The 25,456-nt window shown below is 44.4% G+C and overlaps 1 protein-coding gene across 2 annotated transcripts in view; it reads right to left on the bottom strand.

Annotated features, from left to right (window-relative positions):
- Positions 1-25,456, bottom strand: part of stab1 (stabilin 1) — a 245,543-nt gene that overhangs the window by 45,831 nt on the left and 174,256 nt on the right. For both annotated transcript variants that reach the window (XM_033037289.1, XM_033037290.1), the window contains exons 40-49: positions 23,756-23,801; positions 23,272-23,351; positions 22,019-22,144; positions 14,565-14,638; positions 14,087-14,161; positions 11,167-11,286; positions 8,660-8,707; positions 8,471-8,551; positions 6,725-6,871; positions 1,246-1,383 (exon numbers count right to left, since the gene is read on the bottom strand). In XM_033037289.1, coding sequence (XP_032893180.1) covers positions 1,246-1,383; positions 6,725-6,871; positions 8,471-8,551; positions 8,660-8,707; positions 11,167-11,286; positions 14,087-14,161; positions 14,565-14,638; positions 22,019-22,144; positions 23,272-23,351; positions 23,756-23,801 — 935 coding nt within the window. The remainder of the gene's footprint in view (positions 1-1,245; positions 1,384-6,724; positions 6,872-8,470; positions 8,552-8,659; positions 8,708-11,166; positions 11,287-14,086; positions 14,162-14,564; positions 14,639-22,018; positions 22,145-23,271; positions 23,352-23,755; positions 23,802-25,456) is intronic.

Below are 25,456 nucleotides of genomic sequence, written 5' to 3'. Positions count from 1 at the left end.
TCCACTTAATCCAAGCATTTCAGTATTCGATAAGTTTCAATGAGCTCCCACCTCATTCTTCTATACTCCAGCATATACAGGCCCAGTGCCGTCAAATGCTCATCATGTGTGATCCCACTCATTCCTGGGATTATTCTTGTTAACCTCCTCTGGACCTTCTCCTGAGCCAGCCTTCCTCAGATATTGGGCCCAGAATTGCTCACAATACTCCAAATACAGCCTGACCAGCACCTTAAAGAGCCTCAGCATTACAACCCTGTTTTTGTATTCTAGCCCTCTTGAAATAAATGCTAGCAATGTGTTTACCTATAGGACCACATTATTCCCAAGCCATCAGGAATGGAAACCCATCCCAGCAAAATTAAACATCAATGGCAAGATACAGAATTGCTGGCCTGGCTCAGATCAACAGCAGTAAAGATGACATTCTAGTGCAAATATTTTCCTTCTGCCTAACTGTTTTTTGTTTCATTGGTTGGGGAATTGAGTATAAGAGTCAGGAAGTCATACTACAGCTTTACAAAACTTTGCATTTGGCGTTCAGTTCAAGTTGCCCCATTACAGGAAGAAGGTTGACAGTGTGCAGAAGAGGTTTACCAGAATACCTGGCTTAAAGGGTATTAGCTCTTAGAGTTTTGACTCTAGAGATACAGCACGTAAACAGGCTCTTTGGTACACCTTGTCCACGCCGACCAATGATCGCCCCATACACTAACACTGTCCAATTGACTGGGTACAATTTACAATTTTACCGAAGCCAATTACCCTACAAATCCGTATGTCTTTGGAGTGTGGGAACAAACCGGAGGACCCAGAGAAAACCCATGCCGTCATAGGGGGAACGTACAAACTCCATACAGACAGCACCTGTAATCAGATACAAACCCAAGTCCCTGGCGTTGTAAGGCAGCAACTCTACCGCTGCACCACTGTGCTATAAGAAAATGTCGGAAAAACTTGGATGATTTTCTCTGGAGAACATTGTTTCGGTTTAAATAAAGTAATACTTAACAATATAAATATGATCATTAAAACAATAATACAAGGTCGCTACTCTGCAGCAGGTCAGGCAGCATCAGTTGAGGGAGAATCAAAGTTGAATTTTCCAGGCCATGACTTCATCAGAACCTGAAATTGTAATCTTTTTCACAAATTCCGAGAAACAGCAGCATTTTCTGCTTTTATTTCAGGTTCTACACGGATTAACGTTTATTTCCAGGGATGAATATTGAAGTAGAAACCTACCTGAGATGAGGTGGATATTTGCATGTTAGGCTTCAATTTGAATGGAACCAAGACTTTGTTGATGTAATGGATAATCCCATTTGCTGTGATGTAATTTGTTGTGATAATTTGGGCATCGCCATTCAAATAAATTACATTCTATTAAAAAAAACCACATACTTCAAACAATATCATATTCAGAGTAGGCATACCGTATCATATAACAACATACATACCGTATCATATAACAATATCATATTCAGAGTAGATCAGTATTTAAATGTTCGATCTCTTTATCCTTTATTCTACAAAGGTGGAAAATCATTGGAAAGGAGGAATCCAGGCATTTTGTTTGTGAATGGCATGTTGGCCTTCGTAACAAGAGCAGTTGTGTATCGGAGCAAAAAAGTCCTTCTGCAGTTGTATAGAGCCTTGGTGAGACCACACCTGGAGTATTGTGTTCAGTTTTGGTCCCCTAATTTGAGGAAGGACATTCTTACTATTGAGGGAGTGCAGCGTTAATGTGTGCAAGGTTAATTCCTGGGATGGCGGGACTGTCATATGCTGAGAGAATGGAGCGGCTGGGCTTGTATACACGGGAGTTTAGAAGGATGAGAGGTACAATGGGATCTGGGGGTCCTTGTTCATCAGGCAATGAAAGTAAGCATGCAGGTACAGCAGGCAGTGAAGAAAGTGAATGGCATGTTGGCCCTTATGACACGAGGAGTTGAGTAGAGGAGCAAAGAGGTCCTTCTGCAGTCGTATTGGGCCCTAGTGAGACCACACCTGGGATATTGAGTGCAGATTTGGTCCCCTAATTTGTGGAAGAACATTCTTGCTATTGAGGGAGTGCAGCGTAGGTTTATAAGGTTAATTTCCGGGATGGCGGGACTGTCATATGCTGAGAGAATGGAGTGGCTGGGCTTGTATATTCTGCAATTTAGAAGGATGAGAGGACATCTTATTGAAACATATAAGATTATTAAGGGTTTGGTCACGCTAGAGGCAGGAAACATGTTCCCAATGTTGGGGGAGTCCAGAACCAGGGGCCAAAGTTTAAGAATAAGGGGTAAGCCATTTAGAACGGAGATGAGGAAACACTTTTTCTCACAGAAAGTTGTGAATCTGTGGAATTCTCTGCCTCAGAGGGCGGTGGAGGCCGGTTCTCTGGATACTTTTAAGAGCGAGCTAGATAGGGCTCTTAAAGATAGCGTAGTCAGGGGATATGGGGAGAAGGCAGGAATGGGGTACTGATTGAGGATGATCAGCCATGATCACATTGAATGGTGAAGCAGGCTCGAAGGGCCGAAAGGCCTACTCCTGCACCTATTGTCTATTGTCTATTGTTTCTCAGTGGTCTATGGTGGAATGGAGACATTTTTTCCATCAATAACCAGACTTGCTTTTTACTAAAATGCTGGAGTAACTCAGCGGGACAGGCAGCATCTCTGGAGCGAAGGAATGGGTGACGTTTCAGGTTGAGACAGAAACGTAACCGATTCCTCCTCTCCAGAGATGCTGCCTGTCCCGCTGAGTTACTCCAGCATTTTGTCTTTGGTTTAAACCAGCATCTGCGGTTCCTTCATACACTTACTTTTTACTAACTGGTTCTTACTGTTTACTCCACTGTTCACTACTCAGTGACATTCACTTCGATCTCTGTATTACACTAAGGCGTACTTGGGAATAAACATAAAATTATCTTTCAGCACAATGCAAATGAAATATAATCCACACATTTGTCTTGACATTGTCTGTGTTGCACTGTTGGATCTAAATATCACATTTAAGGTGCTACTGTAAAGAGAATAAAGGGTTAGGCTGTTCTAAATATGTTAGAAATAACCAGTGTTGCAGTGCTAATTTGGAGCTGTCCATCAGGGTGTCATTCCAGGATTTCCTTGGTGGGGGTGCAAGCTCGTTTCCCAAGAGGGTCAAACAAGATTATAGCCTATCACTACATCCCAGTGTATAACTAGTTCGATAAACCATATAATACATCATTTAATAATATGACAAAATATTGCATGGTTGCACTCACTAATTATCATGAAATATTATTATCAAGCAAGTAAAGAAAAAGACGGTGATCATGTATTGTTACAGAGGTGTCGGCCCGGCACCAGCTCACCCCAGCTCTGGGCCTTCACACTCATTCACACACTCACTCACACTCACCCACACACACAAACACACACTCACACCCACATACACTCACACTCACTCACTCACACACTAACACACACTCACTCACTCACACCCACTCATTCACACTCACCCACCCACTCACACACACCCACCCACTCACACACACTCACCCACCCACTCACACACACTCACCCACCCACTCACACACACTCACTCACCCACACACACACTCACACCCACGCTCACCCACTCATTCACACTCACCCACCCACTCACCCACACTCACCCACTCACACACACACACTCACCCACACACACACTCACACCCACGCTCACCCACTCATTCACACTCACCCACCCACTCACCCACCCACTCACCCACACTCACCCACTCATTCACACTCACCCACCCACTCACACACACTCACTCACCCACACACACACACCCACACCCACACTCACCCACTCATTCACACTTACCCACCCACTGCAATGGACCACAACTGGAATTCATTCGCGCCAGATCCACACACTCAACAAACGCTTCCTTGCATATCTCAACTCTACCAAGGATCACCAGCTTGCCCGCCTCCAGATCGGTCCCTCCACCGGCACTCCTTGACTCGACCGCCCGCCCGCCCGCAGGCCCACCGCCAGACCACGGCGCCGCCTGCCCGGCCACCAGGAGGAGCAGCAACAACATCCACCGCCTCTCCGACCCTCACTGCCTTCCCGGCCAAACCCAGGCCCGGACCACCGAAACTGCCGCGGCTGCCGACTCTCATCACCTCCCCGGGGCCATGGATGCTGCTGCCGCCGACCCGTGTCTCTACTCCAGCCACCCACGGGCCTCCACTAGCGACTCCGCCGACTCTCGCCTCTCTACCGGCCACCAGCGGGCCAGAGCCATCACCTCTGGCTCAGCACCCAGCCCACGACCTCCACGATGGTCTGAATCTGCTGGGTCATATTGCCGCCCCCCCTCATACAGGGAAGCTCAGTAGTAATGCGTCTTCCCATTCCCACTCTTTAAACCAGGTTGCCCCGACCACACACCCGCTAGTTAAAATTCCGGCTGTTGTTCTTTTGGGTTTATTTTAGAGGTGTCGGAGTGTCGTTCCGGTGAACTCCGGCAGCACTGCACCCCTGGACATAACTCAGTCAATTACACCATGAGGCCAGGGCCGGCCTTGGACCGATTGCACCCAATTGGGCCCCGCGAGGAAGGAAGCCCCGCGCCAGAGTAATCTACTCTCGGCTCGGGTAGATGTACCCCGGGTGGAGGGGAGGGAGAGAGGGGTGGAGAGCGAGTAGAGGGGTGGCGGGGGAAGAAACGGGTAGACGGGGAGGGTGGTGTGAGGGGAAATGGAAAAGGGGGAAGGGGGGAGGTGGGTGGTTCCCTCACGGTCCCGGGGCAGCACTCCCGCCCCTCCAGTCGCCGTGCTTCACGCACACAGCCCCGGCTCCACCCCTCTTTCTCCCTGGGGAGATGCAGTGGGCCGGAGGGCCGGGGGTTGGAGCAACGTTTACAAACCTCGGCCTAAGCTCACACCCGTCCGCTCGGACCACGGCATCTGCTCCCGCCGCTGGCCCTCTCCCTCCCTTCTCTCCTTCCCTTCCCGCCCTCCCTCCCTTCTTCCCTCCCTCCTTCCTCTCTCTTTTCCCTTTTCTAATTTGCTCCATCACTTCTTTCCCTCCTTCCCTCCCACCTTTCTCTACTTCCCTCCCTCCCTTCCATCTCTCCCTCCCTTCCTTCTGTCCCTCCCTTCCTTCTGTCCGTCCCTTATCTCCCACACACACATCACGCACAGACAGCTAACACACAGTTAGGATGGGGTAGAAGCCCAAAGGGTAGGATGGGGCTGAAGCCCAAAATGTAATGCCTGGACTGGTTTTTCACCAATGGTTATTGATTTTCCAGGATCTATTTAATTAAATTATTTTGTTTTCATTTCACAGTCACTAAAACAAGTGATATTGTAACTATGTACTTTCCAGAGGTGATCTACACATTTTGTTTGTTACTTGTAGGCTTACATGTATGGAATTTTATATTAAAATGTAGCTTAGATCTGTTTGGTCCATTGTCGCAGGCACTTTTTCAAGCGCATATTTTGATTACTTTCCATTCTACCACAGAGATATAAAGTCTGTGATAGACTTTATTTTTATTTCTATGAATCTACAGACCTTGGCTGGGAATCTGGGGCTCACCAAAATAGTTCCCAATTGGGCCCCGGTACCTCCCAAGGCTGGCCCTGCATGAGGCTATGTACGTCGATACTAATTTAGCTCCAGTTTTCTCACAACTGACCAATTTGTTGGTGGCATAAAGGAAAATAGGAGAAATAAACAAATGAAGAAAATGAAAAGATAAGGACTTTTTGAAATTACACTATGAGATCACGCAAGATATCTTGTAGTATAATCACAGTCCCTGGGAGAAAACACATGACTTGTACCCTGCAGTACCTTGAAATAAACACACACATCCCAAAGGATATCATGATGCACACCCTGGGAATCTCCTGTGGTACACACACACCCTATGGATTAGTCTGAAGTTAACATACACTTTCTGAGAGATGTCCTGTCATACAGAGACACAGCTGGGGATGCCGTGGTACCGTCACATTTCCCGGGGATATCTTTGATACACTCATAGTTTTTGGGTGGATCCTGTGGTAGAGACACATAATCCGCGGGATATCCTGAAGTACAGACAGACTTCAGGCTGGATATCTTGAAGTAAGTTCACCGATCCCATGCAAACTTCTGAAATAAAGACACATTACCTGTGGGAAATTCTGTAATACACTTCCTACAGGATATACCTTGGTACAGATGCACACACTGGGAATATCCTGTGATACAGTCACACTTCCTGCAAATATCCTGCATTTTAGACACATAACCCTGAAGGACAGACACACTTCATGTGAGAAATCCTATAGTACAGTCGCACTTCCTGAAGGATTGACCGTAGGGCATGTACACATCCTGGAAATATCTCGTAGTATAGACACACTTCTGGGATCACTCTTATTACACACACACTCACACTTCCTGGGCATATCCTGAAGTTCAGACACGTATATCCTGAAGTGAAGACCCATATCCTAAAAGCAATGCTGTAGTACATATATCTTCCAAAAGATATGTTCCCTGGGAATATCCTTTGATACAGATTTCTTTCCTGAGACTATCTTGTGTTACATCTTCCTGGGGAATTCCAGCAGTACAGACACACTTTGTAAGGAATATCCTGTAGCGCAGATCTATATCCAACAAGATAGCACTGGGTACCCTTACAGACATCCTTTGGCATGTTCTCAAGTACAGACACACATACCTCTTTTGAGGAGATTTGAATGGTGTTCCCAGATAAGGCAACAAGGGCAGTCTGCTCCTTTAGTTCAGTTTCTGACAGTTCTCCACAGCCGACTATGTGATAACGAAGTAGGTCTTTTATCAAACCACTTGATTCCCATTTTTCTATCTGTTAGGAAGTTAATTGGACAAAGGTTAGGTTGTTTGCAAAAGATTCAGGAACTGTACTTCAAGAATTCAGAACAAGAAAGTCAAGGGCGATACAAAATGAAGACGTTTGATCATTCTTCACATTGTCAGCCAGGGATTGTTCATCAGTCGATAAAGTGAGGATGAATTTCTCATGGTTTTGCGCGGCACGGTGGCACAACGGTAAAGTTGCTGCCTTACAGCACCAGAGGCCTGAGTTTGATCCTGACTATGGATGCTGTCTGTACTGAGTTTGCAATTTCTACCCGTTACCAGTGTGGATTTTCTCCGGCGTGCTGCGGTTTCCTCCCATACTCCAAAAGACGTTCAGGTTTGTAGGTTAATTGGCTTCAGTAAAATTGTAAATTGGCCCTAGTGCATGTAGGGTCGTGCTAATGTATTAGGTGATCATTGGTCGGCATGGACTCGGGCTGTTTCTGCGCTGTATCTCTAAACTAAACTAAATATGGTCAATGGAGCCGTGCGGCTGTGATTTTCCAACGGACACTGGCCACATGCCAAGTCCTACTGTTAGGGTGAAGTAACGGCAACACTTTGCTTCCGAGACCTTCAAGCAAATGTTTAGTCTGGGGACAGCATCTGATCAGGGGTGCTGATGGAGTACATTAAGCCAAAGATGTTGCCTGTGTTGCTTGGCCAACATAGTCAGCAGCAACTGGTAATGAGAACTGGGTCCATTGGGAGTGCCGCTCTGCCTTTAGGTCCCAGACTGTCTCAAGGATTCATGAGCATCACCGCGCTGTATTTTGTCCGATGACCATCTGGGAACATCCTGAATATCTCAAGATTTCAGTGGCTGCATGGTCTTGTAGAATTCCCAGACTTAATGAGAATATGATGATTGATCAGCAAATGGTCAGCAAAATATAATTAAAGTGTATAAACCCTGCGCTGAAGCATAGCAAGTTACACTGGACAAGTTCCACTCGCTTTCCTGTGGGTATAGCATGCAACATTTATAGATTTCAGATCTCATTAAACTCAATTGACAAACTTTAGAGGTTGTTTATTATACACCCTGGACATGCAATGTAGGACCTTTGTGCATTGACTTTGGCTTCTGACTTCAATATGGGCAGATTTTGGATCTCGATTTCATTTGTTACATGTTTTCTTGTTTAGCACAAACAACAAACTTGGGTTTCTATGGATATCTTGCAGCAAATCACAATTACTTTCAGATTTGGAGGGATACAATCTTTCTCATTTTTATGTATGAAAGCCTCCCCTCTGGTCCTTGGAAGGGTTCCCTGATCTGATGTGGAACTTTCACCCCTCTCGGGTAGTCCCGGATATCATAACCAGACACTTCAGTGCGGGGAAAGGCACAACTGTTAGTTTCCTTAACAAAGACATTGGAGGAGTCTGACAAGGAATGCTCGGAAACCTTCATCCCACCCTGATTCAGAAGTGTTCAGCCAAATGCTAATACACCTACTGCTGCTTAGCATAAAACTGGCTGGCTCGGAACAAACCGAGCTGCATTTTCTTTGCTGCAAGGTGAACACATAAAACTAATTCTAACACACTCGATATTTGAAGCGGTTGATGCAGCTACCGTGGTTTGAGAAAGTGCGCTGTGTTTTGGCACGAACACAGTGAACGGCCCTTTTCCTTCAAGTTCATTGACGGAGTTCCTCTGTAAAAGTACAGAAACAAAAATTTTTTTTACAAGGATTGAACAATTTTCGAAGAGATATTTTTCATGAATTTCAAGTGAGAAGTATTAAAATTGTTCCATTGCTACCTGAAGGTATTTGTGGAAGGCAGCAAATCTTGGTTCTCGCTCCAGTTCCTGTCAAAACAGATTTTTTTTTAAAAACCTCAATCTCTGAAGGACACAGAAACATGACAAAAGAATATAGATTTCACGGCAACATGCGATTTCAATAACAAAGAGAAATAAAATCTTGCAGTTTTACAATACCTGGAAATAAAAAAAGTATTCTAAATTGAGCAAATGTAGCCACATCTAAAACAGATCTTTATACACCAATCACCAGGCCTGAGATGAAGTCTAATGAGAATTGTATATATATATATATATGTGTATATATTTGTATAATGGTATATGGTTACACTGATCTGTTCTGTAGTCAATGCCTACTATGTTCTGTTGTGCTGAAGCAAAGCAAGAATTTCATTGTCCTGTCAGGGACACATGACAATAAACTCACTTGAACTTGAATTTTAATTTGGTTTGTGTAGCAGGAGTTGGATAATTGTGGCGTGCATATAGCATTAGATCCCCTGCCACCATCTTGAGTAAGAGGTGAACTGGGGGGAAGGGACGGAGGTAGATATTTCAGTGGAAGGCCTATCAAGGGTCACAGGCCCTCTTGGTTCAGGCGTTACCATGGCAATGATGGGCCAGGCAAGCAAGTCCAGGGTGTCCCTCGAAAAGGGACATGCGGTGTTCACGGCACTCTGATGGATTTCCGGGACCGCTGGGCACAGTGTGGGGTTGAATGCATCCTACTCCAGGATTGTAAAATAGTTCTTTAATATTTAGTATTTAGAAAATGTGGTATTTTTTGTATTTGGTGGCAGTTGGGTTGGTATTGTTTGTGTTGTAAATATTATTGTTTGTAAATAATTGAATACATTTAATTTTAGTTTAAAAGTGAGTGCACCCACTACAGGCCATGTCTTTTGACGGCAGCAGGCGGATATGGAAAGTTGGCCTGGACAGCAGGAAAATCCCAATGTTCTTGTTAAATGCTGTCACTGCTGACACTTGAATCTTGTTGATGCCCCGAGCTGAGAGGCCTGAGAGCAGGTTTGGCTCAGGCAGGGATGGGAGGGGGCAGCCCTGTGTGGCAATGATCAGGAGCAGCAAACCTCCATAATTTCTAAGGTGCTAGCAAAAACTGGCTCAATTTCTGGGCCACATCTTGAGCACCAAACCCCCACATCCCCTCTGTACATTGAAAATTGTACGTTGCTTCACAGTGTCAAGTAGCAAAGGCACTCTTCCCTCTCAACCAGCATGGACCCTGTTCAAAAGATGGGAAGTGGCCTGCCAATATTTGAAAATCATGCCTGCCACCTTTAAATCAGTCTGAATAAGGGTCTCGACCTGAAACGTCACCTATCCATGTTCTCCAAAGGTGCTGCCTGACCCGCTGAGTTACTCCAGCCTACAAACAGGAAGTGTCACAGCTGACGTCCAGGTGCCATCGCACCAAGCTGGAGCTCAATGCTCTTAAGACAGTGGAATTGATTGTAGACTTTAGGAGAGCTCCCCCTCCCCTCACCCCACTCACCATCAACATCACCACAGTCACACCTGTGGAGTCTTTTAAGTTCCTGGGAACCATCATCTCCAAGGACCTAAAGTGGGGGGCTACCATCGACTCCACAGTCAAAAAGGCCCAACAGAGGATGTACTTCCTGCGGCAGCTGAGGAAGCACAAACTACCGCAGGCAATGATGGTCCAATTCTACACGGCCATCGTAGAGTCTGTCCTCACCTTCTCCATCATGGTCTGGTTTGGCTCAGCCACCAAGCACGACACCTGGAGGCTGCAGCGAATCGTCCGATTAGTTGAGAAGGTTATTGGCTGCAACCTTCCCTCCATTGACGAACTGTACACTGCAAGGGCCAGGAAGTGAGCGGGCAAGATCATCTCTGACCCCTCTCACCCTGGCCACAAACTCTTTGCATCACTTCCCTCTGGAAGGCGACTCCAGACTGTCAAAGCTGCCACAGCCAGACATAAAAACAGCTTTTTTCCACGAGTAGTAGCTCTACTCAATAACCAAAAATCTGTAGCCTTATTTTGATCTGGTATTTTATTTAATTCACAATGAACATTAATAATGTTCTATTATTATGCTTTAATGTTTTATGTATCATTCTTAACTGTCACTGTATGTCATGTTGTCACTTGCGGGCGGAGCACCAAGGCAAATTCCTTGTATGTGAATACTTGGCCAATAAACTTATTCATTCATAAACTTATTCATTCATTCATTCATTCATTCATTTTGTATAAACTCCAGCATTGTGTAAAGAGTTACTCCAGCATTTTTTGTAAACCAACATCTGCAGTTCCTTGTTTTCTACTGGGTTCTTTACCTTTTGCTAAACTGCAAGATTTGGCAAAATCTTATTAAGATTAAGGAAGCAGGGGAAAGGGAGAGGGAAGGGTGGAGTGGGCAGTCGGGATAACGTAAGATAAGGAATGATTTAATAACATACATTTCTGAAGATAATCACATATATACGCACATAGAATTATTGAATAGTACCTGAAAGATAACACCTCTGCATGTACGTCCTATCATTTTGTAGCCCTGATAACAGCTGCATGTTCGAGTACCAGGTCCTGTTCTTTTGCAGCGGGCAAATGAACCGCAGCCTCCATTATTCTTCAGTGGACAGAAGGACAAAAGACAAAGATCAGGGTCATTTTTAGATTTAACATCAGTAATAAATTAGGTTCACACATCCCTTCCCATCCAAAACAGCTCCTCCCAAGTAATTCAGTTCTGTTTAGCCTATTGTCACGTGTACTGAGGCACAGTGAAAAGCTTTTTGTTGTGAGCTGACCAGTCAGGAGAAAGACAATACATGATTACAATCGAACCATTTACAGCGTATAGATACACGATAATAGAATAACGTTTAGTGCAAGGTTAAGCCAGCAAGTCCAATCAAGGATAGTCTGAGGGTCATCAAAGAGGTAGATAGTAGTTCACCATTGCTCTCTGGTTATCGTGGGATGATTCAGTTGCCTGACAACAGCTGGGAAGAAACTGTCCCTGAATCTGGTGGTGTGCGTTTTCACACTTCTATATCTTTTGCCTAATGGGAGAAGGGAGAAGAGGGAGTGGCCAGGGTGTTACTCGTCCTTGATTATGCTGCTGGCCTTGCCGAGGCAGCGTGAGGTATAAATGGGGTCAATGAAAGGGAGGTTGGTTTGTGTGATGGTCTGTGGCGTCCACAATTTGCTGCAAATTGCTACTTACCTACGTACGCAACCACAGGAGATGTAACACCTATCCCTACATCTCCCTCTCTCACACCCATCCATGGACCCAGCAGCCCTTCCAAGTGAGACAGAGGTTCACAAGCTTCTCCTCTAACCTCATCTAATGCATTTGGTGTTCCCAACATGGCCTCCTTTACTCGGTGAGACTGAACATAGACTAGTTCACCATTTTGCTGAATCTTTGCACTTGGTTTGCCGAGGGCTGCTAGCTCCACTTGTTGCTAACCATTCTAACTGCCCTTCCCATTCCATATCAGCCTTCCTGTCCTGGCCATTCTCCATTGCCAGAGTGAGGCTACACGCAATCTGGAGGAACAGCACCTCATATTCCGTTTGGGTAGCCAACAGCCCAACGGAGTGAAGATTGAATTGTACAATTTTAGATACTAACCCAACTCCAACTTTACCACTCCTCTCTTCCCTTTGCTCTACCTTGGTACGCAGCTACTTCTCCCACTGTCTCGCTCCCCCTTCCCCTTTTCCCACCCCCATCCCCTACTACTCGCTTCACATTTCTTTCCTTATCTTACACCTTTTTATCATTCTTTAATCTGACCTTTGTCTACCCATCTACCAAACAACACCCCTCGCCCAAATCACCCGTTTCATTTGCCAAGCATCGTACTGTCCCCATGTCTTTTCCAGCTTTCTCCCCCTTACTACAATCAATGCAATGAAGTATCATAACCCAAAACATTTCCTATCCATTCCCTACACAGATCCCACCTGACCTGCTGAGTTACTCCAGTACATTCTGTTTTGTGTTTGTAAACCAGTATCTGCAGTTCCATGATTCTTTATGAATTAAGTTCCATAGCGTCATAACTCTCTCCGAAATTTGATCACAAATAAATAAGATTATCTAATTTGCTATAAGATTAATGGCATTAATATTCAAGTGCTGCGTTTCATTCACATCTAATTCCTGTGTGTTGATCCATTAACTATACTGCTACTATATTATCGCCACTTCTACCAAAAAGTCCCGGTAAGTAAAAGAGAAATATACAGTTGATAACTTAAAAACATAATTTAAATACAAAGAAGGTCAATTTAAAATGTCTAAGAAAGTTCAGAGATACGTAAACACATTCAATGCAGCAAGAATTGTATTTGAATTTGTATTTGTATTTCTTCTGAAGAACGGTCTCGAGCCAAAACGTCACCCATTCCTTCTCTCCAGAGATGCCGCCTGTCCCGCTGAGTTACTCCAGCATTTTGTGTCTATCTTAGGTTTTTAGGTTAATCGGCTTGGTAAAATTGTAAATTGTTTCCAGCGTGTAGGACACTGCATGTGCATGGGAATCGCTGGTCAATATGGACTCAGTGTGCCGAAGGGCCTGTTTCAGCGCTGGATCTCTAAAACCTCTACATCAGGTCAACTCTGTTCAAGCCCATTGCCGTGGCTCATGCTGGCAAATTGAAACAAGCAATGAAGTTAAATACAAGCTATTGAAATCTGTGCTATATGATTTCCTCTTGCCTTTCCACCCAGGTGATTATCTGGTTCAATTTAGATGTTGCTATCTAAATGTAATCCCATCAAACGGCAGTAAATAAAAGAAATTAAGAACATTTCTTATTTCATTGTCCCTATTCCCTCTTGAGACCTTAGCAAGAGTGGAGATCTGCCAAACAAAATTACTTCAGCCTGCGAGGGATAGTGATCACTTCAAATAAATCAGAAACCAATGGAAGTCTATGGGGAAAGTGGAATGGAATAGGAGTTACATATTAAACTTGGTGATGTTAAGACAGGATCATAAAGGTCCTGATCCTTGAGTAGGGTCTGGATCAAATCTAATGCACAAAGTCAGAAGGTGTGTAGGTACGTTATCAATATGTGCAAGTATACATTCTTACAGTAGATGAATTCTTAAACAGCAGTTTGTATCACAGATTAGCAGATTGATGTTGTAATGGGTCATGCACACCATGATTATTTATCAGGCTACTAAGCTCCCAGAGAGGGAATGATTCTTCCAGACACAGATATGCAGACAACCATACTGTGTGGGGCCAAAGAGGCAACCTTGATCCACATCTGATCTAACCATTTAGCCTCTTGCATGTGCAAGTAAAGAGCCAAATGTCTGCTTAAGGTCACAGTGCCAGGTTTGATTTGCTGCAGAAATATTTGCTCTTGAATTCTAAAGCCTGCATATTTTGTTCCTAACCTTCTTGCAAGGGTTGTTGGGCTGACAGGATTTCCGGCCATCACCGTTGTAACCTGGGAGACAGTTGCATGCGACCTGGAACGAAGAACACATTTTAAAAAGCATGAATTGTGCATTTTGTGCCGTTCATCCAAACAGAAAACCAAAATCTGCAGCTTTAAGGTTATAATATGCCAGAGCATTTTTGCCAGGATTGAGAAATTAGTGATCCATTTTTCTTTGTGAAGACTGACATGAAGAATTAATTTACACATATTGTGTGCACCCAGCTTAACCCTTCAAGAATGCAACTGCTTTGCAAGTTCAATTAATTCCACGCATTGTTCACAAACATATTTTGATTTTTAGTTTTATGCGACTGACAGTCTTTTCCTTCTCACCACTTCTAAAATACTGCAGAATACAATAACACTACGAATCACTTACAGTAACCAGTCAGTTGCTACGAATAAAATCAGAAATAGGATCCTTGCATTACCAGATTTGGTCCAGTTTTGGTGCATTCTGCATTTTCATGACAACCTCCATTTTGTTCTACACACCCATCAATTTCTGTGAGTGAAAAAAACACAATAATAGTGAAGGAAGGAAATGCAGATGCTGGTTTACACAGAAGACAGGCACAACATGCTGGAGTAACTCAACGGATCAGGCAGCATCTCTGGAGAAAAGGAATAGGTGACGTTTCGGGACGGGACCCTTCTTCAGACTGAGAGTCAGGGGACAGGGAAACTAGAGGTATGAAAATGTACAAAGAACACATGAATCAAAGGTATGAAAAGAACAAGTCAAAGGCAGCAATGATAATCAAGGTAAAGTGGTGCCCACAATGGTCCAGAGCTGAGAATGGGGTCAACAACAAGGAGGCAGCCAGTTCTTGCTTGATGCAACATTTCAAAGCCTAACTCTGCCCTTGACAATGAAAATCTTTGACCCCCATTAGAAAGAATCAATTTGGTTCATGCTTAATGCCATCCCTGACAGGCTAGAAGTCAAAATGGCTAACTGAAGAACAAAAAGGCCATGGGAGAAGATGGCATTAGTTCATACGTCATAGAAGCAGATTCGGCCACTCGACCCATCAAGTCTGCTCCGCCATTCAATTATGGCTGATCTATCTTTCCCTCTCAACCCCATTCTCCTGCCTTCTCCCCTGGCATCTCTTCTGAAATTCTAAAACTTGGTGGAGAGGATCTTCAGTCACAAATTCACAAGCTCATCTCCCATAATTGTCATGAGGAGGTTATGTCTGTGGACCTCAGATATTCTACATGTGACCACCTTCAATAAAGGAGATACATCTGATTATGGGAGCAACAGAGGAGTCTCCCTACTGTCTCCCACAGTGAAAGTCATTGTCAACGTCCTGTTAGTCGCTGAAGTGTCATTCCCCCCAATCACAGTGTGGATTCCATCCACTTGGAGACAAAATGGAGATCATTTGCAGCAACAGAAATCCAGGAAGCAGCACCAATCACCGTACCTCACAAAAACCTTTGAATTGAGAGGGAGGGGAGTAACCTTCTAAAATATAGCTGCCTGGAAAAATTAATCTCCTCATGTACGCGACCTAATGGCATGCGAGGTGTGATCCTGACTAAAGAGTCCACAAACCCCAGACTGTTGTCATGCTCAGCTGAAGACATGCACTTGAGTGGGATCTCCACATTAACTCCACATCAATGTCACCAGCATTAATGTCTGAAACTAAAATGCAGATCAGCTAGAGGCCCATCAGATAGGAAGCTCAGACCAGAGGTCAGGCTTGTAATGCTCGACCTTTAAACTTATTCCTCAGCACAGTCAGAACCTCTCGCGACATAATTATATACAATTATGGGGGACGTAGCTAGGGTAGACAGTCAGAACCTATTTCCCGAGAAGATGTGAAGGACAGGTTTTTTTTTCCCTACAAAGGTAGTGGTGAATGGCTGGACCATGGTGGTGATGGAGGCAGATACAATAGTGGCATTTAACAGACTTTTAGATAGGCACATGGATATGCAGGGAATGGAGGGATATGGATTATGTATTGGCAGATAAGGGTTGGTCTTGGCATCATGTTCAGCACAGACATTATGGGCCGAAGGGCCTGTTCCCACGCTGTACCGTTCCATGCTCTATGAAAGACGGCAATACAACACCCAGATTAAGTGCATAGAACTCCAAAGGCAAGTGGCAAGGACTTGGAATGCTTACCATCCAGGCACCCAACTGCTTTCAATCCCTGGATACAACAATCCCTGGATACAACTGGAGGATAGCTAATGTTATCCCGCTTTTCAAGAAAGGAGGGAGAGAGAAAACGGGGAATTACAGACCAGTTAGCCTGACGTCGGTGGTGGGAAAGATGCTGGAGTCATTTATTAAAGAGGTAATAATGGGGCATTTGGATAGCAGTAAAAGGATTAGTCCAAGTCAACATGGATTTCTGAAGGGGAAATCATGCTTGGCTAATCTTATGGAATTTTTTGAGGATGTGACAAGTAAAATGGATGAAGGGGTGCCAGTGAATGTAGTGTATCTAGACTTTCAGAAAGCCTTTGATAAGGTCCCGCATGGGAGACTGGTGACTAAAATTAGAGCACATGGTATTGGGGGTAGGGTGTTGACATGGATAGAAAATTGGTTGGCAGACCAGAAGCAAAGAGTAGGAGTGAACGGGTCCTTTTCAGAATGGCAGGCAGTGGCGAGTGGAGTGCCGCAAGGCTCGGTGTTGGGGCCGCAACTGTTTACCATATATATTAATGATTTGGAAGAGGGAATTAGGAGCAACACTAGCAAGTTTTCGGATGACACAACTGCAGTGTGAACTGTGAAGAGGATGTTAGGAGGTTGCAGGGTGACCTGGACAGGTTGAGTGAGTGGGCAGATGCGTGGCAGATGCAATATAATATAGATAAATGTGAGGTTATCCACTTTGGCGGCAAAAACAAGGGGGCAGATTATTATCTCAATGGGGTTAGATTAGGTAAGGGGGAGGTACAGCGAGACCTGGGTGTCCTTGTACACTGGTCACTGAAAGCTGGCGTGCAGGTACAGCAGGCAGTGACGACGGAGGCCAAATCACTGGATGGATTTAAGAGTGAGTTACTGTAGATAGAGCTCTAGGGGCTAGTGGAGTCAAGGGATATGGGGAGAAAGCAGGCACGGGTTATTGATAGGGGACGATCAGCCATGATCACAATGAAAGGCAGTGCTGGCTCGAAGGGCTGAATGGCCTCCTCCTGCACCTATTTTCTATGTTTCTATGTAACAAGCATTCCAATATTTCCACCATTCCATCAGATATGCAGGATGTAAACAGTGGGGAACACTTTAAGCAGCCGAGTTCCCCATAACGCTAGGATTCTGCGAGAGGTCGCAATGGGTTCCGTGTATAATTATATTATACACGTACCGCATATTCTTGGAAAATTCTTGGGGATTATAATATATAATAGATTTTCCCTGTCGAAGTGGGATGCAGGGGATTTGTTGCTACATCTATGACCAGGCTATTAAAGAAAATGAGGGTGAGGGGTCGCTCCCTCCAACAAGCAATCAAATCATTATCAAATTCTGCAGAAAAAAGCAGCAATTGGATTTGGATCAAAAGTTCCCGATGTTAGGGAAGTCCAGGACAAGGGGTCACAGTTTAAGGATAAAGGGGAAATCCTTTAGGAGCGAGATGAGAAAAACATTTTTCACACAGAGAGTGGTGAATCTCTGGAACTCCCTGCCACAGAAGGTAGTTGAGGCCAGTTAATTGGCTATATTTAAGAGGGAGTTAGATGTGGCCCTTGTGGCTAAAGGGATCAGGGGGTATGGAGAGAGGGCAGGTACAGGATACTGAGTTGGATGATCATATTGAATGGCAGTGCAGGCTTGAAGGGCCGAATGGCCTACTCCTGCACCTATTTTCTATGTTTCTATGAGAGATAACAATTGGGCTGCAAGATGAAGACAGGAGGGTATGGAATTGAGGGGGGTCTAACTGGGATGCCAGGTATCACCGTTGAGCCCTATGGAGATGTTGTGGGCATATCATTGAAACGTCAAAGAAGGAGGGCGCCCACCTGATGACCCCGATGACGTACCTGCCCTACCTTTCACCACTCCAATCCCAAAGTGGAGAACATGCAAGGACGTAAGCCGTTGGTGAAATGGCCAAAGTCTAACAGCAAGGAGTGGAAATCATCAATGCAGATGTGAGCTTAATCTTAAGTGGAATCAAGGGATCAGCAGAAAAGAAGTTGGAGAAGCTGGGTGATCTAGTTTACAGCTACGGAAAGGAGAAATTTGGTGAGAAGGAACAACTCAGCAGGAAAGATAGGCCTCCTCCCCTCAAGTCCCGTCATCTCCAGGAAATCCAACGACTTGTTAAAGAAAGAAGAGGCCTGAGAAGGTGTGGAAAATAGCAACAGCAGAAGAAAGGGAGGGCATCCTTCTGTTTTACGTCCTCCAAGAGGACCTAAGACAGAGGCTCTCAAAGCTGCGTAGAGCGGAGAATTTAAAGAAACGAAGCAAAAAAGAAGGAAAAAGCAAGAACAGACTTCTACAAAGATCCCTTTAAGTTTGTGAAAGGCATTTTCACAAAAGAAAAAAGCGGATCCCTGAAAGCGTAAAAAAAGGAGGTTGAAGGACACATCACAACCATCCACACTGATGATGTTAAAAGATGAACCGATATTTGTCCCCACTGACATCCCACCAATCTCACCCCCACAACATCAATTTGACATCAGCCTCAAGCTGAGTGAGGTAGAAGAAGCAGTGAGGAAGGCACCGGGCCCTAATGGTGTTCCGTATTGTGTCTACAAGAATGCCCCAGATATTATGAAATTCCTCTGGAGGAACATGAGGGTTGCTTGGGAAAAGGAAGTCATCCCCAAAGCCTGGTGAAGAGATGGGGGGGGGGGAGGGCAAGAGGGCAAGATCTTTTTCAGTGTGGTGGCAAAAAGACTTACAAAGTATCTGAAACAAAACCATTTCATTGATACGTCAATCCAAAAGGCTGGCATAGCAGGCTTCTCGGGATGCCTTGAACATACCAGCATCATATGGCATCAAATCCAGACTGCTAAGAAGGAACGAAAGAATCTGCATGTTCCTCATTCTGGCCAACGCCTATGGATCAGTTCCTCATTCGCTATTGTGGACTGCGTTTGAACTCTTTGTGCCGGCAATAATAACAAATCTGGTAAAAAACTACTTCCAGGATCTGCAATTTTGTCTCACAGCATCAGACTTTACCACCGCGTGGCAGCCACTGGAAGTAGGCATCATGGCGGGGTGCACCATCTCCCCATTGGCCTTCACTATGGCAATGGAGCTCATTATCAGAGCATCAAAATGGGTTGTGGGAGGAAAACGGCTACAGTGTGGTCAGCGATTGCCACCGATACGAGCCTATATGGATGATATAACAACACTAACAACAACTATCCCCTGCACCAAGAGACTTCTGGAAAAACCTAATCAAAACATCACATGGGCAAGGATGAAGATGAAACCCAGCAAGTGCAGAAGCATCTCCATTGTCATAGGTCAAGTCAAGGATCAAAGATTTCATATTGACAGAATACCTGTTCCAACTGTTTCAGAAATGCCAGTGAAGAGTTTGGGCCGATGGTATGATGCAAAGCTCAAGGACACCGAGCAGTTTGAACAACTGAAAAAGGATACCATCATGCATATAGCTCGCATCAACAAGACCTTGCTACCAGGAAAACTCAAGCTGTGGTGCTTCCAATTTGGCATACTACCAAGAAGCATGTGGCCTTTAACCATGTATGAAATCCCCATCAACAAAGTGGAAAAGCTGGAAAGAATGATCAGCACACATGTGAAACCGTGGCTTGGATTTCCACGATGCTTAAGTCCTGTCGGACTGTACGGGAGTGGCAAATTGGAATTGCCCATTGCTGGTCTTGTGGAAGAGTTCAAATGCACTAAAGCAAGGTTGGTCATAACTCACTGAATCTGAAGATACTGTTATTCGAACAGCCCCCCCCCCCCCCCCCCTGTGGCAACGGGGAGGAAGTGGACCCCATCTGAAGCCGTTCAGAGTGCTAAGTCTGCTCTTCATTTCCAGGATGTGGTTGGCCAAGTCCAACATGGGAGAGCCGGGATTGGGCTTGTCCCAAAAGCTCCTCAATGGCACAAGGCAACATCAGTGCAGAGGAGACGGCTCGTGGTGGAGGAGGTGAGAAGACGGGAGGAGGCAGAGCGACACGCTAAGGCCATCTCAATGGCCAAGCAGGGGCAATGGACTATCTGGGAGAGCCTGGAAAAGAGGAAACTCAGCTGGCGTGACATCTGGCAAATGGAAGGATCTCAGCTAAGTTTTGTCATCAGAGCCACTTATGATGTTCTACCATCACTGCAGAACCTGAAGCAGTGGTTCGGAGAAGACCCCACTTGCTCCCTTTGCCAAGCACCTGGATCACTAAGGCACATTTGAACAGGATGCACTATGAGCCGCGGCCAAGGGCGTCACACTTGGCGGCATAACCACGATCTCAGACAGCTGGCATCAATCCTTGAACACAGGCAAACGATCACAAATGCTTCCCCACCAACATCGGCAGGAAATGTCCACTTTACAACATTTGTACCAGCAGGCCAACCTCCAGAGCACCAGATAACATCAATGGATGCAAGCATTCTGCAGCCTGCTCGGGTTTGGAAAATGGAAGTGGACTTAGAAAAAAGGCTTGTGTTTCCCCCAGACATTGTGGCTATAACACTCCGGCCAGACATGGTCCTGTGGTCCACAACAGCCAAGTTGGCATACGTTGTGGAATTGACAGTTCCATGGGAAGATGGTGTTGAAGAAGCTTATGAGAGGAAAAAGACCAAGTACTCTGAACTGGCAACTGAAGCTGCCCAGAATGGCTGGAAGACCAAGATTTTCCCTGTCAAAGTGGGATGCAGGGGATTTGTTGCTACATCTACGACCAGGCTATTAAAGAAAATGGGGATGAGGGGTCGCTCCCCCCAACAAGCAATCAAATCATTATCAAATTCTGCAGAAAAAAGCAGCAATTGGCTTTGGATCAAAAGGAGAGATAACAATTGGGCTGCAAGATGAAGACAGGAGGGTATGGAATTGAGGGGGGTGTAACTGGGACGCCAGGTATCACCGTTGAGCCCTCTGGAGATGTTGTGGGCTTATCAATGAAAAGTCAAAGAAGGAGGGTGCCCACCTAACGTACCTACCCTACCTTTCACTACTCCAATCCCACTGCAAATAGCAAGAGTGCCGACTTATTACAGGGATTGAAACATCAAGTCCTATTAGCTCTAGTAGTCTTCAACCTGTTATATCATTTAAAAGTATAATAATCATAGGGAATATATTTAACGAGGTCTATACGGCGCCAGTGTGAAACAGCCTGTAGTGGTCAGTGGACAGAAGCTGTCGTGTATCATCAGGCGACTCACTCGAGTACAGACGCAAGCACGGTCTCCATCAGTCCTGTCAGTGCTTCATGCCATGCAGGTACAGTCCCTTATTCACCCACCTTATTTAGTCATTTTTACCCATCATTTAGGGATGTTATATGAATCAAAAAATGTCAGCATGTTTATGTTTAATTTTATTAGTTTATCAAAAGTTTATTTATGTATGTTTTTGTTAGTTTATGAAATAAACTTGAAAGTTATTTTTTGCTTAAACCAGTTATCAGGGAAATATATTTGTTTGCCTTATGAACTTTAAGTTTATGAAACAGAAAGAAAGAGATTAATAAAGATATATAATAATTTTTATGTAGGGTTTCCCTGAGACATGAAAATGATTTCAAGGATTCCGCAAGGGTTAAAAGGTTGAGAAATGCTGCTTTAAGCAATTGAGAAACACAACCAAAAACCATTGATACTTGAAACTACTGTTGGCCCTGAGACAGAACCTGGACATCTTGACACATCTTTGATTCGGGTCCTCACCTAAACAGACGAGCCCATCCCCAACATAACCGTCCCAGCAGGTACATGTTCTCTCTCCCGTGGAAACATTGGTGCAGTTGGAATGGTCCGAACAGCCACCATTATTCATCACACAAGGATTGATTTCTGTAAACAGAAAAATGGTGCTTCAACTTGGTGCAGCGGTTTCAGAAGTATCAGCAATCAGTATCAGGGTGAAAATAACAAATGGCAAAGGTGGAGTAAGTTCTCATAGTTTAGTTTAGTTTAGAGATACAACACGGAAACAGGCCCTTCTGTCCACCGAATCCGTGCCAGCCAGCAATTCCCGCACACGACCACTATCCTACACACTAGGGACGATTTACAATTTTTACCAAAGCCAATTAACCTTCAAAATGTACGTCTTTGGAATGTGGGAGGAAACCGGAACACCTGAGGAAAACTCACATGGTCACGGGGAGAACGTGCAAACCTCGTACAGACAGCACCCATAGTCAGGATCAAATCTGGGTCTCTGGCACTGTAAGGCAGCAACTCTACTGCTGCGACACCATGCCGCCCTATCTTAGTTGCATGTGTAAAAAAGGTCATCACAGCAGCTTTTCTACATCACAAACATCTTTAGCCTGAGTCCCTCAACTAAGGTATACTTGGATCACCCTCAGTTGTACTAGATATTCCCAAGGTCACCCATCTTGTTGGTAAATCCATCAGAAGAGGAGGTGTTGACTGCCTCATGCCCACCTCTGATATCAGGGTATCTCCAGTGGTGGATGCTGGCAAACTCTACTGTTGAACCTCTATCCAAGGGCAAATCCGCCTTAAAGTGGCACAAGTGGTTGAAGACAGAGAATGATATTAGGCAAAAAAGTTTGTTCTATCCACTTCTTGGTGCTAATGTGCACATTGTATGTATATAGATCAGTGTTGCCTTGCTGCCCTGTACAGTCCCACACAACAGCATTTTAGTAATGTCTCCATGCGATAGTGCATTTCTATCCCTTTATGTGTAGGAAGGAACTGCAGATGCAGGTTTAAACCGAAGATAGACACAAAGAGCAGGAGTAACTCAGCGGGACAGGCAGCATCTCTGGAGAGAAGGAATGGGTGAAGTTTCGGGTCTGAAGAAGGTTCTCGACCCAAAATGCCACCCATTCCTTCTTTCCGGAGATGCTGCCTGTCCCGCTGAGTTACTCCAGCATTTTGTGTCTATCTTCTATCCCTTTATCTTTGCTTCTAAGAGGTGAGAAGGACGCAATGATTATTCGTACCTGAGCAGTAAGATCCATTTCCTGTGTAACCAGCAGAGCACAAGCAAGAGGGCAGAGAACCAGGTGACCCTAGAATGCAACTAAAACGTACAAACACTCAGTCTATCTTTTTTAATTAACAGTGCTCACATCTTATTGCTTTTATATTGCTTTTCACCGCTGGAGCACAGTGATTACAGACACAGTATGCAATGCTGTGTGATGGTTCTGAGGCTGCGGTACCAGGACACACGCTGTGTGCGGTAGATACTCAGTAGATGCAATCCATAACATGCCCAGATGTTTCATTCATCAACATGATGCATGCAGTTAAGAATGTTACTTCATTTCTACCTCTGCAATCAATTAACATCTGCATGAGTTACATAATATTGACCCATTTTAACTTAACTGACAAACAACCACATTGGAATTGCAGCTATTTAAATTTAATAACATCAAAAGATGCATGATGTAAAACTGATAATACGTTTGTTTCACTTACTTGGCACTGGGATGACATGTTCCATTGCAGTGATCTGTTACAATTTCTGAACAGGAAAAAAGATAAAACATCTAGTCATAATTCATTTTGCTTGGGAAAGCGAGACATTTATATAAAAACAAATGTTATCCTAATTCTTTCATAAATACATCCCATGTTTCTGCCAAATAGGCATATAATTTATGTACAGGAAAAACTGCAGATGCTGGTTTACATCGAATGATGGACACAAAATGCTGGTGTAACTCAGCGGGTCAGGCAGCGTCTCTAGAGAAAAGGAATAGGTGACGTTTTGGGTCGAGACCCTCTTCAGACTGAAGAAGGGACTTGTCCTGAAATGTCACCTTTTCCTTTGCTCCGGGCGTGTCATTTAATTCAGTTTAAAACTTTAAAGAGGGTAAAAGTTATCAGTGTTGCTATTGTCTCTAAGTCGGGGAAAATAGAAGTAGTGGTGAAAAAATAACGTATCCAGCATTACAAGTCTGAGCCCTGACCTTCTTAATTGGAATAAACGTTCCCCCGAGATTCTTTTCTCCTGTTGTGGAGGCTAGAACTAGGGCCGGGCCATTTAGGACTGAAATTAAATAAAATTAATGTACAATGGGTTTTAAATCTTTGCAAGTTTGTACTTCAGAGGACTGTGCATGTTCGATCATTCAGTTATTCAGGGTTTAAAGCGATGTGTTTTTGGAAACAAAAATGAATCAGAGAATAAGTAAGAAATGAGAGAGAGGATCGGGTACGGTTCTTGTTGACTAGAACAGAAACTGGAGCCCATAAAAGCCTCCGCCTGATTCTATTCCTTATGCATTTAATCTAGAGTATGAACTGTTTTACAGTATGTGAAAGCAATCCAACAGTTTCACAATTATGCTGGGAATAGCAAAATGAAAATAACACAGGGAAATGTGCCATGATAATGAATCAGTCATTGAGTAACAAACAGTGCAAAAAATATTAAACTAACGTCAACCATAATATGACCCATCTGGGAGAGTTTTCAATAGAAGATGCCAAATATCTGAAAACAAAATTATTTCCAAATAGCTATGTTTCTCAGCTGATTCAAGAAAGAAAAGTATAGGGAGCAGGCTTGCAGGAAGAAAAAAGTTGCCAATTAACAATCTCAGTCGACCATTGATGTTGCATCTTTCATTATCAGGCATCAAAACAAAGGTATGTCAAACACCAAAACTGCCCGGTGAGAGGACTTCAAAAGAACACAAAGTGTGGAGTAACTCAGTTGGCCAGGCAGCATCTCTGGAGAACATGGATAGATGACGTTTCAGGTCCTGTTTTGTTTCATGTTCTCCAGAGATGCTGCCCGACATGCTGTGTTACTCCAGCACTTTCATTCCTTTTGTTTATTAACCAATATTATCTGCAGTTCCTTGTTTCTAGGGACTTCAATTTTTTTCTGTGGGAGTTAGTTGCTTATATGTTGAGAAGTGTCAGCAAGGGTGAAAATAACGAATGGCAAAGAAGGGGTAAATTATCATAGCGTTTAGTTTAGTTTAGAAAAATAGCGTGGAAACAGGTCCTTCGACCCATTGAGTCCGCACCAACCAGCGATTCCCATTCACTAGCACTATCCCCAACACACTAGGGACAATTTACAATTTTACTGAAGCCAATTAACCATCAAACCCGTATGTCTTTGGAGTGTGGGAGGAAACTGGAACTTCTGGAGAGAACCCACGC

Source organism: Amblyraja radiata, chromosome 18 (genome assembly GCF_010909765.2).
Source record: "Amblyraja radiata isolate CabotCenter1 chromosome 18, sAmbRad1.1.pri, whole genome shotgun sequence".
Classification (NCBI taxonomy): Eukaryota; Metazoa; Chordata; class Chondrichthyes; order Rajiformes; family Rajidae; genus Amblyraja; species Amblyraja radiata.
This window is presented reverse-complemented; position numbering and strand designations above follow the sequence as displayed.